This window comes from Pyrgilauda ruficollis, unplaced genomic scaffold, assembly GCF_017590135.1.
Source record: "Pyrgilauda ruficollis isolate IOZ18807 unplaced genomic scaffold, ASM1759013v1 scaffold24, whole genome shotgun sequence".
NCBI classification, from domain to species: Eukaryota; Metazoa; Chordata; class Aves; order Passeriformes; family Passeridae; genus Pyrgilauda; species Pyrgilauda ruficollis.
Window position 1 is genome coordinate 9,422,494 of NW_024523648.1, and position 25,360 is coordinate 9,447,853.

General features: G+C 39.3%; 1 protein-coding gene across 2 annotated transcripts; it reads left to right on the forward strand.

The window, feature by feature from the left end:
- Positions 1-284: 284 nt before the first annotated feature.
- MYCT1 (MYC target 1) lies at positions 285-24,628 on the forward strand. 2 transcript variants are annotated; one of them, XM_041469875.1, is made up of 3 exons: positions 286-448; positions 8,730-8,853; positions 21,634-24,628. In XM_041469875.1, exons 1-3 carry the CDS (start codon positions 392-394, stop codon positions 22,164-22,166), a joined length of 714 nt encoding a protein of 237 aa, XP_041325809.1. In that variant the 5' UTR covers positions 286-391; the 3' UTR covers positions 22,167-24,628. The 2 variants fall into 2 exon arrangements, with proteins under 2 accessions (XP_041325810.1, XP_041325809.1); XM_041469876.1 differs by lacking the exon at positions 8,730-8,853 and having other exon boundaries at positions 285-448.
- Positions 24,629-25,360: the final 732 nt, after the last annotated feature.

Below are 25,360 nucleotides of genomic sequence, written 5' to 3' on the forward strand. Positions count from 1 at the left end.
AGCGCTTTTGGATGTTGACGGAATGTCTTCAACATAGAAAATCCTTAAAGGAAAGAGAAAGGAATTTTCATCTCTCTATCTCTGGACTTTTGGAGTTCAAAAAGTTTCAGAGAAGGAGGTGATTTGGTATTGTTCTGAGTCAATCTGCTCTGGCTGAGGAAATGACGAGAAGGAAACTACTTCCCTGTCTCGGGAACCATGTGGTGTTCCAAGATAAGGCAAGCACTTGCTAATTCGAGTCCAGAAGCAGGAAATGTGATACATCCATTTCCTTTCAGGCAAACAACACAGTTCCGTGGCAGCACAAAAGCTTTGCTTCTAGTGCAAAAATCTCAAAATTCAGAAAACTATTGCTCCTGTGTGGACGTACCATTCTGTATTTGCTATTTGGATGTTATGGATAGGAACAGTACTTTTACTCCAATCACATGGCCGCCAAAGTTTTGGGGTAAGGATATTGATTTTTTTTTCCAGAATATTCCTTATGTAGATGCAGATATTTGTTGGTAATTGCCTTAAAAAAATGCCTCTATATACTTTCAAGACTCATGTTGGATGCAAAGAGTAATGAATAGATTTTATATTTCCTGCAGTGATAAGAGTGTTTTCCAAATGTTTCTTTAACAAAGTTTTATCATGTTTTTAAATGAATGAAGACAGCAGAAGCTGCCAGGGCAAAATTGATTATTTAAAAAAGCTCATTACTGAAGTCAGTTGAGAAGGTGTCCATTGACTTCAGTCAATAGTCAGACCAAGTAGACATCCTCAACTGCTTAATGGATGTACCTACACAGCAGACATGATCTGTTTCATCTCTTGATGAAAATGGGATAGCAAAGGCTAACTGTGTTTCAACATTTGGAATAAACTCTTGTTACTCTAGAATGAAAAATTATTTGTAATTTGTTGTGCTGCCTTTTGATGAGATTTTCCTTATTTTTTCCTCAATGTGTATTTTGATTATTATCTATTATGGCTATTTTCTTTTACCCAATCTGGGAATAGTTCATAAACTGAAATGTACAGTGTGAGGTGAAAATGTATGTTACACTGAAATTCATTCAGGGTAAATAGATTAATTGATTTGATCTTAAAGGATTCTGTGCAATTGCAGTGGAAAATCTTTCCCTCCAAAGATTCCTTCTGTTGCTTGCTATGTTTAATATTAACATTTATTAGCAATTAGCTTAGAATTAATTACATATCTGCTTTTCTCTATTGTATTATTGCTGTTGAGCAATGATCCCTCCAGGAATCTGAACACTATTTGAAACTAAAAAATAATATGCAATAGCATAATACAACTTCAGTTGCACAGAAGTGCCACTGGAAAAGAGTGGAAAAAAACCCCACACAAGTGGATGGACAGGCTTTTCTTTCCTGTCGTAAGCAACAAGAATCTGTTCAATGCCATCTAGGCTTCCTGCAGTGACACATATATTTTCCTACTGAGACACCATGAGAGTATCACTTAATTTTTGCGTCTTGGGCTAAAGAGTAGAGTACTGATACTCTTAGACTACTGATATTTATCTTTGAGTAAGAGTATCTAAAGAGTAGAGCACTACTGATATTTATCTTTGATAAATACTTACAGATTAACTGAGGAAAAATTAGAGTTATTACTGTTTCAGAGTCTTTTTGTCTGGAGCAATCATTTTTTTACAGTGAAGATGGATGTAATTCTAAAATGGCTGTTTCAAATAAAAACTTGCTGCATTTGACAACACAGACCAGGACACACCTTAGCAGACTTATTGCTGAAAGGGCCAGCCTCACCTTTCATCCTCATTGCTCACCTGGCTGGTCTGACACTGTACCCAGCCCTGATCATATCCCATTTGCTTAGGTCTGACAGCAGATGAATCTCAGAAATCGGATTTTTGTGAAGAGCTTTCACGGTTCTTGAAAGGGATTATGCCTCTAAGATTTTTCTTACTTTTCTGAGATTTTAGAGGAGTGAATATAATTTTCTCTTTGCTTCCTGTAGGCATACCATGTATGGTAGACTAGGAAGGGTGACTGTATAGTACATGTTAGAAGATGATGACTGACATAAGCTCACTGTGTGGAAACATCACTTAAAACAATAGAAGTGTGTCTCCTGACATCCTGGAAATACATGACTTGAGATAAAAAACAAACAAACACACAAACAAACAAACAAACCTTCACATAATAGATATAAATAAAATTTAGTTCTTTATTAAATAAGAATGCAGTACTTGGAATTGCTTTTTTAGGACATGGCTTAAAGGCTGTTTTCTAAGCCACCCACCATGTAGTACTGGGAATTTTAGTACATTACCATGATACATTCCTTCTCCCTGCATGTGTGACTTCTCAGCATCTTTCATGGACTCAGCCAAAGTGTAAACTTCAGCACAGGTACAAAGGTTTGCTGAGAGGGACTAAGTTTGTGATGAAAAATCAGTACTGTAAAAGCAGTCAAAGCAACTGTTCATAATGATATTTAATCTCTTATGACTTAATAAACCATCTATTGTCTAACTGGTTCCCTATGCCGGAAAATATACAGACATCCTGTTTTCTGTCGATGTCCAGTTTCCAGACATAGCTTCACAAAATAGCTTCTTAAAAGTGACTCTAAGAATTTTAGAACAATGAACAAACTAAGCTGTCCTCTGCATACTCATGTGTGAGCACGTATAAATCATTTTACAGTTGCTCCAGGCCAGTGGAAGTGTGCATTAAGCAAGCTGTGTAGAGAAAAACAAGATACAAACACCTCAATATAAGTCATTCTTTGTGAGTTGTCTAAGCAGTCTAAATCCTTTTTCTCATGCAAAGATCTTGAAAAATGATAATATTTAAATAATTCAGTGCACTTTTTTTTTTTTGCAAGCTGTTTACAATCAGTGACAGACTGGAGAGTTAATAACTGTAATGCTTAGCTGCAGGAATTCCTCTTTGAATTCAGATGCCACCATCATCAACCTGCAGTATTTTTGGAATGCTAAATTATGCAGTGGAGGCAAACACAGGAAACACAAATGTTGTTTTGCTGGCCTAAAATCACTTCTGCTTGGAAAAGTAAAATATTAAACTCTTCTGTTTTAAATTAATGAGTTTATGATAGAACTCCTGGCCCTGTCAGCAAATGTCCTCTGTGTAATGTGTCATAAGCAAAAAATTTAGATCCTGACTCTCGCTTGGCTAGAGCTGTTTCCTACTACAGATGTTTTGCAAAGTCTTTGTAGATACCCATGTCTGTTTCAGATAAGTTGTCTGAGCTACTGCCAGGGTGCAGGAGCTCATTTCTATCAGGTGCCAGCTTCTGTGAAGCTATGTAGCTGCTGCCCACCCTCCTTTGCAGTGGGAATCCATGGTCTGGTACTTTGGAAGAGGTAAGAAGAGAAGCACTTAAACACAGTCCCTGCTGAACTTCAGCTCTGCTGATATCACATTGCAATTGTAGACAGAGAGTCTGGATTATATTTTTTATTACTAGTTTCAAAAGGAGGCTTAATAGTAGCTGAGTGAGAAATTCAAGGTTTGATAGCCATTCACCAACAAATAATCTCACTTTTTACTGTTTTAATATAGACTTTATTGAGTTCATTTTGATTTATAAGAGTGGGAGCAAAGATGTTTCCACTTAAACCAGGAGTGCATTTCTTGTAATTCCTAAAAGCATTTTCAGTTGCACACAAGTAAATACAATAAATGTCTTCAAGACAATCCTATTTCTTCAGCATAGATAGCAATATAATTTCAGATCAGGAAATTTAATTTAAATAGTGCATTTGATCAGTGTGACAGTAGCAGAGAGAAAGTGCAAGCAGATTTTCATCAAGATTCACTTAGATCCCTAAGTACCCTTCAGTCTAGTTTTACTCAAGTGTCTATTTAAAAATGCAAACTTAAAATTTAATAACTTAAAAACATTAAGGACAATTTTTCTTTTCTTGAATCAGAATCCAGGGTGTTATTTGTTTGGTGTGTGGAAATAATGCCATATATCAGCTGGCTTCCAGCATTTTGAGATTGCAAACTGCTTGGCACATATTATAGGCATTGTTGCTTGGCTTCATAAGCTACAAATGCATGCACGTTTTTAAACATATCAAGTTTTGCCTAGTCTCTCTCTCAACCCACTGATCTTCTCATTAAAATGTGTCTGTTTGTTTGAAAGAAGTCAGACCATGTGCTCTACTGAAAAAATGGCTTTAGGGATGTGCATATTCAAATGCCTTATGCTGTGTTTATCATGTTACTGGTGTAGCAATAATTGTGGTTAAGGGCTGTGCATCACTCTGTTCACTGGAGTAATCCTTGTGAAGGGCAACACTGACACAATCAGTAACACAGCTCCTGGGCACTGCAAAGTCCAGCCTAATCAGCCATGGGACATGATTCCTCTTCTGGGATCCTTCATGAGTGGCACTCATGGCAGAGTCAAAGCACAACCTCATCACCCAGCCTGCTCTTTGCAAGCAGGAAAAGCAGCGTTTGTGGTGGCCTGCGTGGTGCAGCAGGTTAAGCCTCTTGGCTTACACTTGGATGTCTGTGTCAGCCCATTTCCAGCATAGCCACTGGCTGCTCTGCCCTCGTTCCCTTTGCTCCTGTTCACATACTGTGTACACTTTCTATTCACAATTTAGCAGCAACAAAAAGGCCCTGAGACCCGCCCCAGCTGTCCTGCTGGAGATGCGGACACAGGAAGACTGCAGTCTGGAGCCAGCTGAGGAGCACTTGACAGCAGATGTGGCAGTGGGATCTTCTTACAGGCCACTACTGTTCTTAGTCTGATGACTGGAAAAGACCAGCATCTCTGAACCAGAGTCACCCAGAGAGCCTTTATCCTGACATTGCTAACAGGGCAGAGGATTTCAATGAGCTGACGATGCAACTCCTTTCCGGGCAGAAAGGAGGAAGTAAAGTTGTGACATAGAAACACTTACAGATGATTTACACCACTGAAGATTTTTGATTTGTAGAGAAAACCTTCAGGGTTGAAGTGGAAAAAAGAGGGAGGAAAACGCAACAAAGTTAGAGCTTTGGATTCAGGTGATCTATCAGCCTCAAGGATGTATTTCCTGAATTGTTATTATTCTTCTCTTCAATTCTCTTTTCTCCCTTTTCAAAATCATCCCAGTGTATGCATTCTTCCTGGTATTTTAATTCATGGCAATGAACCAAAATAGTGCAAGGTGATTGCAGACACTGCATCACCTGGAGTTTTTTCTTGCAGTTTGTCTCTTTTGTTTTGTCAATTCTCTGTGATTTGCAAAAAAAGCAGTAATTTTAAAAGTGCAATATTTGGCAGCATATCACACATCATAAGGAATTCATAGCACAAAGAATATTTTTTTTCCCCAGGAAATAATCTTCTTCTGCAGAGTCTTTGGGCTAGATCATTAATGCCTACAAAAGTTTGGAAATGGGATGTGAAAAAATGAGCTTCTTCATTTTGAAATTATCGGAGTCAGATGACTTCAGACTTTACAGGCTTCTGTGTTGGAAGCAGCACCAATAGGAGAACAGAGACAGGGAGAGGCAAAAAAATGTTTTCTTTCAACCTCATCATGCAGCCCTGTTGTAGTGTTTTAGGAAATAATTCCTTAGAGTGCTTATCCAAAATAGTAGGATTCTCCAAAATAATAGGTATTCTTAGAAAACAGAGACCTAAAGTAAGGATAGAGCCTTACAACTGCAGACAATAAATGAAAACTGAATTTCAGTGATAACTGATATTGCTGATTTTTGATTTCTTTAACCTCGTTGCCTTTTAACATTTAGTTAAAATGTTATACAAACCCCATTTGTGATTATCCAATAAGAATAAAAATTAAAAGCAAGTCAAATTCATTAATACATTGTGAATGAGAGGGAAAGGAGCAGAACAATCTAAGCAAAATGTTATCAGAGGAAGGAAAGAATGTTATTGATCTGGTGAAGTCAGACATATCTGAAGAAATATATCTGAGTTCTTTGGTCAGGAGCCTGTACTAAAACTTGTCCTGTGTCACAGCCAGCCATATATATATGTAAAAATGCAGTCTGCACACTGAATCTGCAGCTCTCTGTCTGGTGTACACTGACAATATCTACAGCAACCACTCTCCTGCTCAGATTTCCCAGAGTGCTTTATCAAGCACTACTTTAGCAAATCTGCTTAACACTTGATTCTCAGAGTTTGAATTCTTTCTCATCAGGGTTACTGATCCACAGCTCAGTTATCTGCAGCTTGGGATTTTGGCTTGTGGTCTATGATATTAAGGGCCTCAAACCATTGAGAAGACATTGAGCAGTGTCCATAATGATGGAGTTGGTATGAGAGTTAATTGTGTGTGAACAAACCTTTCTTCTGACTCCTCACCTATCTTTTACAATCAAATAAGTAGCTCATACTTCCAGATTTGCTATTATAAATTTCCTAGAGTCGTAGTTCTTTGTTGCTTGTCTAACCTTTCATCTTCTGACTAAGATTTTTCTCCTTTACTCATTCAAGATGGAGCTTTTTAAAAAGGCAAAAATTTTACATGAATCAAACCACCTTTCTGTACTTTTATGTCAAATAATGGTTTATCTTGCATTCCTATTTCAAAGCCAAGTGTAACTACTGATGGTAGAATAAGACCTTGTTTTGAAGAGTGTATAATCCAAATGCCTTCCTCATTGTTTTATTCTAGATTCAGTCAGTGGCATGTGAATTTGGTCAACCCCATGGAGAAGTAGTCTAACATAAAATAGTCAATAATATGGAGGGATGCATTTCCTAGTTTAGTCAGAAAACTGTGAGAATTCACTACACAAAATGGCCAGGAAAACTGGCTGAAAAATGCAGCCTTGTTTCTTAGCACAGAAGATATTGGTCAGATGGACTAATTTCCTTAAAGTATGTGCAAAATGTGTGAATGGTGTGAGTGCATACTACAAGGTATAGTGCAGACACCTTTGTGTTAGTCTTGTGTGGACAGACCATGTCCTTGGGGCTGCAGATTTCCAATTCTGTCAAATAAGACAAGCATATCTGGCTCAGTAGCTGTGTTGAGTAAAGGCAAGAGTGACATAAAGCTTTCTCACACTCCTCCTATGAGGAATTTGAATCAACTTCAAAATGTATTCAGATTCTTAAGCCAGGGTCTTAACATGGAATAAAATACCTTTATTCTTCCCAAATTCACTGAGAAATTGAATTATCTTATTTTCCTACTGGCAACTTGAACTTAGAATAAGCTGGATTCCCTTAAAGATGTTTTTGGAAACAGGCATAATGGAAGACAGATTTTTGGTTGGGTTTCTCGTAGAGAAGATAGATGGTAGCAGAATATGTTAGGTCCCTATCTGAAAATCAGAGATAATTTCCCTCTGCTTCTTCATAAGAGTGTTCTCAAGAGAAAAATGATGAGGTGAAATATGACACATGATCAGATAGAAAGACATCTCTGGCTTTGCAAAGGTTTCCTGTAAACACACTGATTATTTCAAGTAGATTTAGCTGAGAAGCAGGTGTACAACACACATATAAAATATTATGCATTTAAGCAACACTATGAAAGACAGTGAGATCTTTATTTTAATTTTTAATCCTTGAAATGTTTCCCTTCTTATTACCAGATTTAAATCTAGAGTACCTACATGTTCTCCTTCCCGCTCCTCATTGAAATGCTACATGGTGCCTCAAATTTAATAGTGAAGCCATATTTCCAGATTACTTCACCAAATATTTACCTTAAATGAGTAACCTTGTTCATACAGATGAAGAACAATGGTAATGTCCCTGCACACTGAATTTGCAGAAATCAGGACTATGATAATCCCATACATCTCTGCAGAGTTTTTAGGATAGGGCCAGTTTTGCTTTTGTTACAAATGCCACACACTGGGGCATCAGACAGACCCTGAGAACACAGGTAAAACCAAATAATGTCAACACCAGTAAGACTCAGCTTCACCTATATAAGAACTGAGACAGCCTTTTTTTCCCCTCTTGGAAAGGGCTGTAGGATTGTGCATCCTCACAGGGCCAGCAGCATCAGAGCAATTCCTGCATGGATCCAGAGCTACAGATATTTCAGTTGCTTTCTTTTCCACTTCAGATGAGATACTGATCTGCATGACAATCCTGTGATAGAGATATAGAAAATATCACATAAGTAAATCACTTATCAAGTGATCCAGTAGTCTGAAGCTGATTTAAGTATGCCACGTAATTTGAACAAAAAACACGGTAGCCAGAAGACTTCTAGGGCAGGTGAGACCCACACACACCACCTTTCCTCTGCTTGAATCTGTTAAGATCTCTACAAAGAAGACTTTATTATCTATCAGATCAATTTCACCAGAAGATCTTCCTCTTTCCACTTCCCCTGAGCTGACTTGGGATGCGTCACAAGGCAGCAGCGGAGCAGCCTGGGCCAGTGACTCAAAGAGGACACAGCAGTCATATAAGTAGTGGTGATAATGAGAGCAATGGCAACAAGGGTGTGGAAGATAAAAGACAGCATGTGATGGTGAGGCATTAGCAATAGCAGCAATTGCATTTGAACACCAGCTCTGCAGTGCCAGCATGACAGAAGTGAATGTTATTCTTATTCTTTTGTAACACTCAGGATCCCTGGCTCCTCATCTGAAGTCCTCCAGAAATATTCTCATATGAAAAAAGAAATAAATCCATGATCTGTTATGCAATTAAAAATGAAGGCATTGTTCCTCTTGCCCTTCTCAGCTTCAAGATATCCCATGTTTCTGCTCCCCTGCAGCTGTGTTTGGGAAGAGCTGATCTGTATGCAACTTTTCAGTTAGACCTCTTGTGCACATGGTGGTACTGTTTGTTGGAGTGGCTGTGTCCTTTTGCTTCAAAAATCATATACTGTCTTCTGAAGGGTAAGAATTATCAAAAAATCAGAAATTTAATATCACTATGTGTATTTTTCTATCAGATAAAATATTTGATGAACAAATTAAAGTTTTCCCTTCTATTACTGAATTGAAGGAGACCATAACAATAGTCAGATATTGAGAAAGCCTGACTGAGAGAGGATTAGACTGAAAAAGTTAATATGTAAATGCATTCCAAGATCTTATGTGCAAGTCTGTCAGAGAGATAAAAGTAGATACTAATGAGGAACTTATTTTTTTCTTTGCCCTTATTCTGGCAAGCCCAAAGAAAAGAGCATTATAACTGTAGTTGGATGAAAGCAACAAACTATGTCACAAAGAGAAGAGACTAGTCTTATTCTTGCATTCTGTCTATTTGGAGCACGATTTCTTCCTGGTATATAAATTATTCTTTTAAAGTGAGTCTGTCATCCTCAGGCTGTGTTTTGTGGCACCCTAATTACTGCTTTTCTGCTTTACCCACCCCACTATACAACCATAGATTTACCAAATGCTTTGCCATCTTTAGCAGGAAGGACACATACCTGAGGTAGTATAAAGAAAAGGAAAAGTTTTCTGGGAGTATTATTTAAATAATAATTCAAGCACACAGCATGCACACATTTTAGCAATTACACCCACGTTATTGATTAATTATATGGTGCTGCTTGTTGTTGCATGATCTGCCAGAAGCATCATTCTTTGCGCACCAAATGCAGAAATCTGGTCTATAGGAAACAAAGTCTTCTTCCTCCTTCAAGCACTACACCAGGGCATGTTTTGGAATGTGAAAGTGTCACATAACCAAAGCAACTTAGGGCTCTGTGTTGTCCCCAGGACAAACGCCCTGAGGCTTCATGGTCACCTGCTAGACCCTGAGTGCTCATACTCACAATTGCTGGTCAGCACACTGTGGGTACCATGGTTCTGCCTCAGTTCTTCTTGCACAGCTTATTGAAGGAAAATACTCTGTACTAATACAAAATTTCCCATTTTACCATTGTAATTAATTTTAAAATTGTAAATTATTTTAAATGAGTTTATAATAGTTGTTAAAACCGTTGTGAGCGAAATGACTGGTTGTGCGTGGTACCACCTCCCTTACACAGAAGATTAATCTGAAGCATGGAGGGGGAATGAAATGTTCAAAATCAAAAAACAAGAGCACAAGGCAAAATCAAGGCTCAAGACTGAATCTTTTTCTTACTAAGAATATTTTCATTTAATAGCCATATCCTTTTGTCTGGAAAAAAAATAAAAGAAAATTTTAAAATAGTCAGAAAAGACTATCAACATTTATCAACAATGTAATTTTCCCCTGCTTTTCAAAAAGGAAGTTTCACATATACAAAAATGTACTTATTCTGATTTTGAAATGTATTGTACTTATTGTACTGAAGTTTGCACCGAGCAATCTGAAATTATTCTACTAACACAATTTATTCCTTTCTACTTGAAGAGGCAGGAAATACATTAATTTGATTTTCACATATTGAAAATGAGACAATCGTATTTTAAGATTTATCTGTTAAATGACCACAACTGAAATTCCATCAATGATACAAATACATACAGCACTGTTATGAAATAGCATCTGGGAAATTTTCAGCAAAATAAATAAGGAAGAAAAAAACATAGTCAGTTTAATATAATATATAAACCTCTTTGGGCTCTGGCAAATGCTTGCTAAAGGAAAGAGCCATGGCAGTTTCTGTTTCTTACCAGAGGCCTCTGCCTTGCTTCTCTGGCATCATATTTGCAGAAGAAAATTAATTCCCTGTTTTGGACATTTGCATTCGCAATCCAGCATCCTAAAACACACTTATGACATCTTTCACCATTTGATTGACATCTGTTAATTTTAAACCTTTTGCTTTTAAAAGTTATGTTACATCAATATAATCTCTCTGTTATCTAGGGTAATGGAAGATGAATCAATAAAGCACACACGTGGCTTCTGTGGGAAGTGCATGAGTTATGCATGCACAATATAAGCAATGAAGGAAGCCATTGATGGCTCTGTTAATTGAAAAGTGTAGGAATCTCTGGGCAAGCAGGACCTGGGCCAGCCTGGTGCAAATACAGCCTCCCAGACATCACTGGCTCATGTGAGACAAGAACAACATCCCACTTCACACTGAGTCTCCAGCCTGGATCATTTGTCCTGGGTCAAGAAGAGTTGACTAATACTCCTGATCAGTGATCCATTCATTCTGAAATTATGTCAGCATTTCTTAGCTTGTGGTTGCACGGATTTTTTATGACTGCTACTTAATTGGATCTCCTAGCCCACACTGATATAGATATTGAAAGAAATACTTGGTGCACTCTCCCAGACAGATTGATGTTCACCCAGAAAGTACTGGGACAAAGAAAGGTTGGTTTTTGAACCTCAGGTAAGTAACTGAAGAGTACAGTACTACCACACATAAACATACTTCTGTGTCCTCAAAATGCTCACTATTACACCTGTTTCCAGAGGAAGACATGCAGCAGATATTTTTTTTGCATTACTGGATGTAGGTCAGGTATTACTGTAGTGAAAAAGAAAATACAGATCACTATGCCTGCTCCTTGAATACTTGTTTATTGGATACTTTAGAAAAGTATTCAGCAAAGTTCACAAATGGCTCTTCCTTCCATGCTTTGACTTTGTACATCTTTTTAAATTTTCACCTGAAGAAGGTCCTTGTTTTAGCAATCTCAAAATAATGAGGTTGTAAATAGAGCAGTAAGCAGTATTTTCAATTGCATCTATTTTTGAACAAGTAATGCAGAAGTTAGCTGTCAGCAGAGCACACTGTGGAAGTATTTCAAAAGCAGTATGTTATGAGTGAGAAAGGACTCTTGGAGAGTAAGAGTTATGGAACTGTAAAGAGGAGATTACTCCTCTCCTGGGAAACAGATGAGCAGGTTGCAGGGGGAGAGGGAGAGAGATTGCACTGCCAAAAGCAAGGAGCAGAAACAAGGTCTTGCCTCTCCGGTGGCAGAAAGGGACTCTTGAGCCTCAGAGTCACATGTGCAGAGCTTTCAGCACTGCTGCAAGCACTGCCTTGGAAGCTGCTGTGTATAAGATGCACCGGGAAGGCTGAAATGCCACTTTTCTTTTCTAGAATAGCTAGTGCTTCAGGGCACTCAGAGTGTGCTTTCTCACTCCGAATCCTTTAAAATATTCTTCTCTATATTCTTATAAGACTTGGGCTTCCAGTATACTTTCTGGCTTTTGTGGGTTCTTAAAGTAAGAACAAGCTCCACCTGAAGCTGTATCTGGGTCAGGCACTGACAATAGAATTACTATGGTGGGAATGAGGATGTTATCTATGTATTCCTCACCCCACATTCTTCCCAATAACCCCCTCAAATCTTTGTGCTGTGTTCCACCTCTGGATGTCTTCTGTTTTCTAAAAGCTAGGCTGCATATTTCAGAATTTCATCCTTAATTTTAAGAGTTTTAGAAAATTTTGATTGATTTTAAGGTCTGTTCATATATGAGATTACTTATTCTCAGGTGTAAATTATTTTAATCAATTAAGTAATAAGTATAATGTCACATGGTGCTGTGTCAGATTGTGATTTAGTGCTTGATTTAGGTTTATGCAGAGGCCATATAGCTTAGCTGTGCTTTTGTGAGGTGGGTAAGAATGTCGAGGATTGCTTGCTGCATATGCGGAAATGATCCAATTCTATTACTGCTTTTGTTATGCATTAGGAATCACAATGAAACCACATAGTAACAAAGTATGCCTGGAGGAATCTTTGCTTTGTTTTACATAGTTGTGCCAAAGGCATTAATTAAACATGCTGACATCTCTATCTTAGATGTTTCCTTCTGATTTTTGCAATTACTCTTTATCTGTCATTCCAGTAAAAATCAACTGCCAGTAATATCAAGGGAACATCATTAATTCTGAGTTGGTTTGTGGGATATTGAGATGGCATATTCCACTCCTCTGGCTCTTTATCACAATGAATTATATTAGTAATCAAAGCAAATGTACTCTGGTCCATGATATCACTGGATGTCATTCTGGATATCACTGTGGATGTCAAGAAAGATGAATTTAAGAATAGACTTAGCCTTATGCTCCTCCATGATCACAGGTATTTGCATCAAGGTACAAAACTGACTGAACACTTTTGCTGTGCCTTGGTTTATTTCACTTTCAAAGCCTCTGCAAAATACTAGTCCTAAGTATTTATGGTGATGCAATTCAGATTTTTTCTGGTTTTTGAGGTACTAAGAACGTCTCTGTAATCTTCCAATGGAATGTTTCTCGATAGCTTTTTCTGGCTCCCTGTTTTGCTAGAATGAAGGTGGTTTCTGAATAGTTTCGATTTCCCGCATCAGTTTCCAGCAGAGGGCAATCTTGTTCCTAGATAGGTTCCTCATTTGTGAAGTTAACCCTCTGATGAACAACCAGCCCCTCTGCATTTCAAAAGGGGTACTAATTCAAAAGCACAGACTACCTTTTTTTCTTTTTTTTTTTCAATTTGTCATTTAATTAATAATTTTTCTGATGCTTCTGGAGGCCATTTGCTTACCTGATCGAAGAAAACCTTAGAAACTGTACAAAGTTATGTCAGTGTGGACCTTGAGCTGTCATTTGTTCTACCTTCTGTTTTCAAGACATGATTAACAGGATTGACTGATGTTACTTTTAAAAATCTCTACTGGGGGTGGATGCACTACATGCCTGGATTATCTATTCTAGTTCTTACCTATTCTCATAGTTAGACACAGATTTTTAATTTCCTTTGCTTTATTTTAAACCCAACACTTCTTATTTTATCTGCTGTGGACATAAAAAAACCCCATATTATTAGGTGAAGTGGGAGAATTACTCTCTGTCGCAGTAGAAAAGAATCTTGCAGTAGCACAGGCTGAACAAAACATCCCTTTAGCAAGTTTGTGTCTGAATGCAGAGCTCTGATATTTCTGGCAGCAACCCTATCTCACTTATTAGTGCTTATGTCCTGCACAGTTTGCTTTGTTTCAGCTTATTTTCCCCTACAGATTCTGTTTTCTGGACAGCACAACTACCTGAACCAATTTGTGCTGCAACCTGTCACTCAGTCATCTTAGAAGAGTCATGTGTGAAGTTTCTTGAAGTTTTGCCATGACTAAGATCACAGCTGGTTGATATTACGCAGCAACTGATTCATCCACCCAACTGAATCATGGACTGCCTACAAATGATTAATGAGAGGCTGTTTTGGTAACACAATTAGTGGCAATTGGGAAGATAGTAATATCAACACTTGTCAGATTTAAAGAAATTGCTTTTTTGAGCTCAGCATGACAACAGTAGCACAGGAGTTGGCTACTGATACTAGCCCCAGCTTTGAAATTATTTCTTGGAGCTGGTAGAACAGCATGAAATTTCTAGTATTGCTAATCACCTCAAGCCTTCTGTGATGGGAAGAAGTGGTGGCTCTTTGGGGCCCAGGTGTACTTCGTTTCCAAACTCACTGCCTGGGATACATGAGGATGAGTAGCCGTAGCCTGTCCAGCTTAGAGATGTTAATTCGCTATTGTTGAGGAATTTGTTCAGTGCAGGTAGCTCAGGGTGCAGCTGCAGGGCCAGCTGCAGGTTGTGTTCAGTGGGGCAGGAGGCTGAGCCCAAAGCAAGAGCCCATGACCAGCCGACCCTTTGCTTAAAAAAGGGCCCAGGGACCTGTGGACCTGCTATGGGACTGGACACTTGGACTCTCGGAGACAAGAACCCCTGATTTTCCCACTCCTAGACCGTGAGGGGATAAAAGCCTAGAGGTTCCTTTGTTCTGAGACCTTTCTTGAAGGCTCAAGCTGTCACTTTGTTATTGCACCATGATTAAATTATTTTTAGGATCTAGAGCTCTGATACTCTGCTGCAGGACGCCAGGGGTTGAGCTGGTGAGGAAACCTGGTCTGACTGTGTGGGCTGGGGTGTGCAGCTGTGAAAGGGCTCCTGTCCCAGCTCTGGTGGTGCGAGTGTGGCTGCCAGGGTGGCTCCTGGCTGGTCAGACAGGGAGGTGTCCTTAACACTGGAGCTGTTAGGAAGTTGCTGAGAGTTTGTTCAAGCTCTGATGAACCCTGGCTGCTCCAGTCTGGTTTTGCGCAGAAGAGACTGCATTATGATCCTCTGCTAATGACAGCTGAACCTCGCTTGAAACATGAGACCTCAAAAATATTGTCTGAACCATTGTTACTACCAGGTTAATAGATTTGTAATATGTAGAATGCAATTCATGCTTTAGTACACTAGCTGGTGCTCTCAACTAAGCTGTGCAATGGATGTGTAAAGTATGAATTCCCGTACTGGTTTGCATGTGTTTTATAACTGCTTTGGTCACCGAGCTTTCATTTTGGGAAAAGATCATCTCGGTAAAAAAAAGGCTGAGCTGATTTTTTCATGTTTGAAATCAAACCCTCTACTAGTTACCAAGACTTTTCAGCCTGGGGTCAAGGTAAGCTGTAATTGTTGGTGCAAATGTGTGTGCTTGAAGGGAGAGGAATGCTTACCAACTTAAACAAGTTTTAAGTAACAGGCATATAATATCACAGAAAGGAGAGATAGCTAGCAAAAATGCGAGACGGAAAGAAATAGAATGGAAATCAATTTAAAATTCTAGAATTTCATTTTAAAGTACAAAAATAACTCTCTTCCACTATGTGTCACAGTGGTATGCACTGGTACTTCTTGTTGCTAATACAGCTGAAATCAATAAGCTTGTATGTTTTACCTCTGAGCTTGCTGGAGTCCCCATGGAATAAAAGGTGCATGTCAGATGCACAATGTCTCATGCTAGTTTGGGGCAGGTGGAAAAAAAGAAAAATAGGAAAATTACTCTCAGACATTTAAGTAAATGAAGAGAGTCTTGCTCAAATGTAGTACAAATAAAATGTCTCTATAGAATGTTCAGTTTAAATGCTAAAAAGTGACATTCTCGGGTGACAAGCTACCTTACCACTTCTAATAACTTTAAGTTAAAACTTCTGTTGTAGTCTAGGAATGACACTCCTCACTTTAGTGACCACCTCCCTGCCCAAGGCTCTTCCAAACCAGACTCCATCAGCTCACTCTCCAGAGCCTTCCCCTTCCAATTTCCTCCCCAGGCGTGGAGCTGAGAATTGGATGTACAAAATGGTGAAAGTTATGGCTTGAGATAAGAACAATTTACTGTGAACAGCAACAACATAGGAAAACAAACAGTAACACCAGCAATCGTAATAACAAAAGTATAGAAGGAGTGGATGATTTACATGTAAAAAAACCAAAACCTTGGCGCGACATGGCACAATCTGCAGACAAATGAACCAACAGGTTCCCTACCCTGCCACAGGTATGGAACCTGGTTTTTCTCCTGCCTGAGGCCACACCCTTCTTTCTGCAAGTGAGAGTTCCTTATTTCCACCCTATGAGATGACATGGAATAGCACCCTAGAGTGCCCATACAGCTCCAAGCTTTGCTCCTTCATGGCTGTTGTGAAAAAATTAGTTCTGTGCTGGCCAAAACCAAGACAACTGCCTAATTATTACTCTTTGAATAAAACCATAGCAACACAATAACAATAACAACAAAAAAAAATTTAACAGCTCTAAAACATAAAGATTGCTATATTTGGAGGTCATCCACTAGAAACCAAATCAGGTGTGTAGGTATCATCTCAACCTGTGGTGTTTTCTGACTTGTGCTTAGCAATAAAATGAGCAGGAGAGATGCTTGGAAAGCTGAGTGGTTCTTTATTAGCTAATATTGGCAAAGATGCAGTTCAAATTCATCGTGTGTCCACAGCTTGATCAAAAGAGTCTCTTCCATTTCTCTTTCCCTTGCATTCAGTACTTTCTCCTGTCTTCTTCCACCCGACCCTGGTTCATGCTCTGAGATGCTCTCATTGAGGGTGCTGCTTGCATGATTTTGAAAGGTACTATTCTCCCATCATGGCTGGCTGTAAAGTTTTCCAAAGTATATATTTGTGAGCATGGATGAAGGAAGATCCTGTGCCCACCTTAATTTTACACCCTGGGAAACTTACCATAAGGGTATAGGCAATATACAAGTCCCAAGGATTTCTTGAGGTCAAGGAACAAAATCCTATTGCAGCTCATTGCAGCCAGAGCTGAGGGCAAGAAAGAGATTCCTTGGGAAAATGAATCCCAACACAAATGTGTTTTGAATTCAAAGGGATGGCTGATGTGGTCCATAAAATGAAAGAAAATGAAACTCACAGAAGTAAAAGGTTGTCCTCATATGTCTGCAAGCATCCTGCAAGCTTACGTAATAGAAGCAGGATACTCTATCACAAAAAGCAAATCTATTTTATGAAGATTTTGGGTATTTCGGAGACTGATGCATCTAGGTAGGGATGATGCTGCTATTTTTCAGTGAGGTAAACCCAAAGGGAGGAAGAAGAGAACAATTCTGACAAGACTTGCTGATTGGTATGAGCCACCTTTGGTTGACCCTGCTTCAGAGGTCCAGGACAGATGGGAAAAAATTTTTCAGAGCCCAGTACTGGAAAAAACATCTTATCAGCCAGTCTATCATCACATGTTACTAATGTGATGTCCAAATTGTGTCTAAATTTCTCCACTGTGGATTCTGTCAAGTAATAAGCACTTGCCAGAGGTTGTCAATTTGATAGGATATATGCATATGCTGTCACTTAAGATATGTAGTTCATGGAAAGTTATGAAATTTTTAAAGCTTCAATGACCAAGAAAAAGTTTTGCAGAGCAGTAATCCCCTGTTACAAACTTGTGGCACCACGTTTCTGTAACACTGCGTGCAGAAACTAGAGAGGAGGAAACAGAGAGACTTCAAAAGAAATTGCCTGATCTGGATAGACATTGGGCTGACAAATGTGCTGACTTGATGTTCGGACCTGGGGGTAGCATTAAGAAATTATGGGTGCTGCTGTGGGTTCTGAAATGCCAACCTTTTTGTATGGTCATGTTGGAAGTCCCACAGATAGAAAAGTGACTAAGATATCCAATTGTTTTTTACCTTAGCCTTTCATTTCTGGCTTTGTACCTCAAAGTCTGTCTTGCATTGTTGATAAAAGTCTTTGTTCTTCACCTCAGCTGGTGTTTTAGGTGAGAGTGGAGAATTGACTGAGATGAGCTATCAAATCTTTTCCGTTATGGCATAATCACATAAAGTAGGCAGTGTGAGCATACACATCAAAACATATTTTGGGGACTGGGCCCTGGGTAGTTGTTGTTATTAGCAACATCCCTAACTTATCCCCAGGTCTTTCTTTTTACTGTTTTCCTTAAAAGCAGAGGACAGAATGACAGGCACAGCTCTCAGGAAACCATAAGTTATTACAATGGCCCCTTGGGAGACACTTTGTATCAGTGTCATTCTGACTGCCGAAGGCTAGTTCTGCTCTGGTACTGCCCAGATTAAGGAAGAGAAAAACGATTTGGTGAAGGCCAGCTGTTCCACTCAAAATCCCAGGTGCAGCAAGTCCCACTCTGCCTTTGATCTTTTTCTCTGTTTGATAATATTTTCTCCAATGTACCCCAGGGCTGTGATTGTTGGACATTCTAAAGAGGAAATCAATGGGCATAGATTTACAATTCCACAATACAAGGTTTTAGAACAGAATTACATTTCTGTGAAATTCATCCTCTGCAGGGAGTAAGCAAAGAACAAGTTTTGCCCAATAGTGACCCACAGTTCCAACTGAAGTCAGTGAGATTTTGGGGAAAAAAATTGAAATATCTGTAACCAATGGCTCTAGTGATATTTCTGTAATAAGAACCAAGGGGCTTAAATGTAGGTCCAAACAGTAAATAGAGCATTTGGAGTCCTGGCAACTGAAATAGTCAGTGTAAACCGAGCTGTGCTTCATAAGGGAATAATTTGACCCTCGATTTTTCCATCATATATGGAGATAGAGAAATAAAAGAACTAAACAAGTTAAAGAAAATGACGCCATTGTCCAAAGGGATAATTGTCTGTGCTGTACCTCCAGCACAGGGAACAGCACGTGGGAAGCACTGAAGAGCTGCACTCAATACTTTTGTCAATTCCCTTATCTGCTTTTAACAGTGTGAAACTCTAGTTAGATTGAGCAGGTGGTGAAAATCATGACTCAAGGGATACAGGGACAAATCCTCACCATGGTGCATGGCAACACCAGAGCCAGGCACACTTGTGCTGCTTGCTGTGCTTCTGCTTACGCTGGAGGCTGCTGAGCCCTGTGGAGATCCCCTTTGCCAGCTGAGAGCCCAAAGAGTTGCAGGGATATCCGGTGGCAGCACAGAGCCCTGTGCCTAGGGGATTCCTTGGCAGACTCAAACATAACACTTGAGCTGAAGTGCAGAAGAAATGAGCACAAGAAAGGATTATTTCTTGCTCCACTTTCCTGTAGCCACGCAGGGACGGCAGTAGTGCGTGGGAAGTGCTGTCTTCAGGACTCCCCCTGGGATTTATTCAACTGGAGGTCACCAAGTCCTGGCTCTCCCTTTCTACCTTTGGGAGTATGAGTAGGAACTTGCAGTAACAGAATGTATTTAATCTATTGAAATGACATAATAAGCTATTCCTGACCAAAAGGGGCACAGTAAGTCCTGCTGTGTCTGTAAAGATGTTTTATAAAGGGCAGAATCACACTGAGCTTGTGAGAAGAAGGCTGCTTATAAGTGATCTGATCTGAAACCAAGAGTTGCAGTGAAGGATGATGCCTGTGGATTCCTGCAAAAAGCAGACTGGGCAGTCACCCTTTGTCTTTAGTGTGTCCAGTCAAAAGTTTTTGAGTTGTAGAAATGAGAGCTTAAAGAAAATTTGTCTTTTACGGTCAAGTCTGATCTGTCTCGGAATTAAAGGACACCAAAGTGTTCCTGAAAGGGAGCAGTCCCCTGCAACAATATCCAATGCATTATCCTTGCCAGTCTTTATTTGAAAAGGATAATGTTATAAGCCTACCTGAAAGCAGAGGTTAAGGCCAGGAACAGTAGGATTGTGAGCCTTCCAAGTATGAATCACATCACGAGCAATTTTTCCCTGAAGGGAGAAGAGTAAGAAGGTAGATTAGGAAGATAACAATGACTGATTCTTAAAGTGCAATTAACTAATAAACATGTACATTTCTTCTACTGGAAGCAAAGACAATATTTCTTTCCCCTTTCCTGAAGTGTCTTGTCCTAAGTTAAGGGCTGACTTAAAACAAAATAATTTGTTCCAGGATGCCAGTACTGAGCCTCTGTCGGCAAGTCAGTCCTGCCTGGCACCTCTCCTCCCTCTTCATGGTCTACTGGCTGCTCTCCATAGCCATCACTCAGCCTGCTCACTCTCCTTGCATCTTCAGCACCTGCTTTGGCCAAGTCCCACAACTCAGATGCGCTGTCATTATTATAGAGTTTGGGAATGACTGTTTGTGCAGCACCATAAATTCAGGGGAAACTCTTTAGCAGCTGCTAGAAAATTCTGAGCCTAGTCTCAGCTTGCATTTTCTGACCTCTAATGTCTGCATCCCAGTCCTGGTGTTAATACCATCTGTCTGGCACAGTGTTATTGGGCCTGCTCTTCAGTATGCTCTAGGAGTTACCTTCCTCTACCTAATGAATACATTTTGCTTTTTCACAAAAATGCTTCGCAAATATGAGAGAACAGTACAGACAGAACAAACATGTTTCATGGTGTCCCATGGATATTTTTTTGCTTATTCCCTCTTTGCTCCACTGGTTGTCAACATAGTGTTCCTTCTTGTTTTAGATCCAAGCCCTTCTTGAATTTTGAGAGGATCTATAAAGGTTTTGCATTTATTTCAGGCATTATACAGGATTGCAAGTATATCTCTGGACTTTTTACAACAGCAATAATGCTGGTGCTCCATTGCAAACCGAGTGACGTTTTTCTGAAGTAACTGTCCTCTTCTTAGAAATATACAAAGAAAAATCACATCTCTCCCTCCTGTGAGACCATGTGTGAGAGAAAACAATCCTAGCCATCAGTTTTGTTTTTCTGTTTGTTTTTTTTTTTTTTTTTCAGATCTTGTAGGCCTTGAAAACATTTCTAAAAGAGATAGAAATTTACTTTTCTTAATGGCAGATTAATCCATCTTTAGATTGGTCATTGGGGGTAGGAAATATTCAAGAGACAGTATTACGAACTGTTATCTCTGACCATAATGTAGGGTGTAGTCATTTACATTAATTACTGTGAGGATTTAAACTATTTAAGCTATACTGCTGTTACTCAGCAGTATAAGGCTGGGAAGTGTTCTCATGTTGTAATAAATACAGAGTTTGCTCCACTAAGAATATGACAGAGGGTAAATCGCTGTTTTAATAGGTGGGTTTGCAAAAATGTACACACAAAACGTAAAGGTTTATAACCAGAAGGACAAGTCTGCATAAATCCCACCTCCTATTGCCCAGAGAAGGAAATACTTGGCAGTTTTATAACACTTGGAGCTGGTGAGTGGCTGATTCTGGGAAAGGCTAAAGACTTTCCTTGCCTTGGTACAGAAACTGATATTAAATATATGTTACTGGACGTTGTTGAATTATGCAAATTAAGCAAGCAACCAAAAAAAAACCCCAACATTACAATCCCCAAAAACAAAACACCAAAAACACCAAAAAAAAAACCCCAAAACCCCACAAAACACCAAAATACTGTGTAGTAAGAGCACCCTCAACTGTTGTGTTTGTGTTGTGAAGTTCATGTGTTACAAAGACCTAAGGGCTGTTTCATCTTTTAAGGAGATTGTAATTTTAAATTAATTTTCTTGCAGGAATATGGTTCAGAGTTACTTCATTAACTTTGAGATTAATTTTTGCTGTATTTCAGAGCAGATAACAATAGCCTTCACAGTGTCCATGGTGATTGGACTGGTGATTGGAGGGATCATCTGGGCATTTTTCACCTGCTTGTCCCGTCGCAGAGCTAGTGCCCACATCTCCCAGGGGAGCCCCTCATCCTTCAGCCGTCGGTCCAGACCTTCCTCCCATGGCCACACTGCTGGCAGGACTGGATTTTACCGCAACAGCAGCTGTGAACGTCGGAGCAACCTCAGCCTGGCCAGCCTCACCTTCCAGCGGCAAGCCTCCTTGGAGCAGGCCAACTCCTTCCCCAGGAAGTCAAGCTTCCGTGCATCCACCTTCCACCCTTTTCTGCAGTGTCCTCCCCTGCCTGTGGAGACGAACAGTCAGCTGATCACCCTCACTCCCACAAACACCACCACAACCCTGGTGGGAAGCACCACCAACAGCTTGAGTCGGCCTGAATTCCACTGGTCTAACAACAACCTCCGCATCTGCCACACCACGCAAACACCACCTCCCGCCTATGAAACCATCATAAAAGCTTTCCCAGAATCCTGAGCTTTGTCCTCGCTGCAAACACACGTGCATCTTAGGAGGAACCTCAATTATCTCAACAATGTTCTGTGCATGATGAAGATCTCTGAGAAGCCTCTATCTGCAGTTGCAGAGGGGTCGTGCTTTGCCAAGAGCAGTGTAGAAGTGATTTAATGGAGCCCAACATCACTGTCTCAGAGATCACTTGTCTTTGCACTGCTGGCTTTTATTCAGTGCTCTGCTGCATGCTTGTGTATTTATAGTGTTGTATCTTTAATTGCAGCCATTGTCTCTTTATTTTAGAGGGAAAAATGCTGCCACATAAAAGCTAAATCATTTCTTGAAGAAACAGATAATATTAGAGATTACTGATATACACAGCACATCAATGCAAATGTCACTCTTCCTTTTTTTTTAAGACATTTTGATTTCACATGTTTTTATTACATTTTCAGAGAGTACGTCCTGTTACCCACCTTCTCGCTGTAACCCCAGAAGAGCTTCAGTCTGAGGAACCTTAGATGCAGACCTCATAGAGGATGTAGTCCTGGCTGCTGTAGACATTCTGTTCTGTTGGTTGCAAAGATCTGATCTGAGAAGACTCCATATTAGGGATGCTTGTTTCAAATTGCCCACAGTGTGGGAAAAAAAAAAAAAAAGAGTGAAGTATATATAACTTCAAGAACAAAGTTTTGCCCAACATACTAAATGCCTGATAACAATTATAAAGAATTTTCTGTCAGCAGCCAGCAGAACAGGTAGTCATGTTTTAGTCCCAGTGAGGCTGTATGGGCAGAACTCCTCATGTTTCATTTTTCTAGCTCTGGCTATCCAGATAAGCAGTATGAATGACAACTATTTTTTAATTAAGTTTCCTGATTTCCTATGGGATTAGTCATTTCCTTATTTCAAATGTTTTTTTCTCAAATTGTACCAACGTTTAATTCTTTCTTTTATTCACTGAAATCTTGTCTTTCACTAAAACAAGATTTGAGACATCTGTGGCTGAATACAGGGATTGTATAATGAATTGGGATATGAAGATAAAGATGAAGTATTTAGTTGAGGCTTACATGTATTCTTGACTTTTATATGTGTGTCATGCCAAGCTAACCCCTGGCTTAGTAGAGACTAATTGCACTGATATGACAAATGTTCAGGATTTGGAAATAAGAGGACAAATGGGACCCAAATTAAGTCTTATTGTATCAGTTTCCTGTTAAATTTTTCATGTTCAAATTAAGGGTAAAGAATTTCCACAAGTAGAGGAGCTGTCTACACTCCACACTTGCAAATATGCCTGTTGTTTCTAAAAGGCTTGGGCAATACCAGCCTTAGGACTCCTGATTCTGAGGGGGCTTCTGTAGGGACAACAAGTTCTTTCTCTTCTGGGAGAGACAAAGATTCAGCAGCTTTTGAGAATGGGCAAAATGCTTAACATCTCCCAGATTTTCCAGGCTTTTGGAGACTGGCAGCATGCATCCCTTTGCTGAGATCAACATCCTCTGGCATTGATCTCTGATCCATAGTGTTCCAGTTCAATATCCACCCATTCACAAATACTGCTAAAAACATTGAGCTTACAGGCAATACTTACTGTAAACAACAAGCATTCGTTATTGTAAAGGCAAATTATTTTGCATACTATTTACTGACTGGATTTAATTGTTTTATTCTTAGTGTGCAGCACACCTGGAAAGATGTATGTCATTGCTAGAAGCACAACAATTTACAGAGTTTACAGAGCATTTCATTGCAGACACTATGGGTCCTAGCACACCCAGAACTTGCTGATAAAATTGTAACACTGCATTTGGCTGATCACAGGCTACAGACTTAAATAGCAGTCCTCTGAAGAAAGAAAGTTATGCTTTTTCATTCATTAATATTTTTTTTTTACATTTAGAGTTTTTCTGAGTCTGGTGAAATTCATTGCATGCAAAAATATGTTCAAAGTGTCCTTCCTATAGAATAGGTGATGCAGCCTATTCTAACCTGCCTACAAAAAGTAGAATTCAAGCCTGCTGCCTTTGTTTAGTGGGTTTGATGGACAGTGGAAGAGAAAACTTACCCTACCAGCTGTGTACCCAGTGTGCACCCAGCTGGCCAAAACGCCTTGTTTCTTGAGACTGAAATCACTCTAGATAAGTAAATTTTTAGTTCTGGATTGTAAGTGCATGTTACATTACAGTAGAACTTTCTGCAGCACAATTATTACACAATTATTACTTGTATTACACTGCATTTAGTAAACGTTGTAAAGAGGGAAGCTTAAATGTACTGTATTTCTTTTCCTCCTGAAATCTGCACTGGATATCGAAACATTTCTTATGAGCCCTGGATTAGGGAGACTAAAACCACACATTTGGTGCATAGCCAATATGACTGTCAGAAACCTAAAACTTGTCATCACATCTGAAATAAATGTTTTGCAAGCATTCAGGAAGCTTCGGAATGTGGAATAAAGTTAGATGCTATAATCTCAAGCTCATGTTTTTTCTTAATGATGAATATGTGATTTGCATAAAAGATCCTTTAAAGGGAAGAGTATTATCTTTAATTATGCAAACTGATACAGTTAGAAATGTGAATGAGGACTCCCTCCTTCCTTTGCTTCTGTGGGGAAACACCCCAAAACTGCAGATGTTATTTGAAGTCAGGGTCAGAATTTGCCCTATGAGAACAGCTTCAAAGGATTACAAGTGAGAAGGTCTCTCACAAATAACAGTGCTCACAGGTTTTAAATCCACTGCTCTTTAAGTACTTCAGCTTCAATTCACATTGTGTTTGAGCAAACGCTTTCTTTAAGAAAAAGGGCAATCGCTATAAGGTTCATGCTTAAATGGACTCATGCACATTTTATTGCATAAGGACCAAAGCACACTGCACAGGACCAACCCACAAACTGGGGGATCCAGGAATAATTGTGTGTTTGATATGCAAAAAAGATTATATTTGGTTGATGAAATCATCTTTTATCTCAATTTAAAATACTAGAAAGAAGAGCTGAATTAAACCAGTGTGTTACTGCAGATTTCAAGATTTCAGAGCATTCACAAGCATGAATTGAACTTGATAATTATTTTGTATGTAATACAATTTAAATGGTGCTACCAGAATCACATAGGGACTGATAGGCAGAACTTTGATCAACATCCAGATATCCTGACACCTTGTCCCAAGTAAGCAGAACTTCTCTTCTTCATGGAGAGAAACAC

What these genes read in the sequence shown, in the direction of transcription:
- MYCT1 (XM_041469875.1), top strand. Translation starts at nt 392, where the DNA reads ATGTTATGGATAGGAACAGTACTTTTACTCCAATCACATGGCCGCCAA. An exon ending in ATGGCCGCCAAAGTTTTGGG is followed by an intron (nt 449 to 8,729) that starts GTAAGGATATTG and finishes GCTCCCCTGCAG; the next exon opens with CTGTGTTTGGGAAGAGCTGA. An exon ending in CATATACTGTCTTCTGAAGG is followed by an intron (nt 8,854 to 21,633) that starts GTAAGAATTATC and finishes GCTGTATTTCAG; the next exon opens with AGCAGATAACAATAGCCTTC.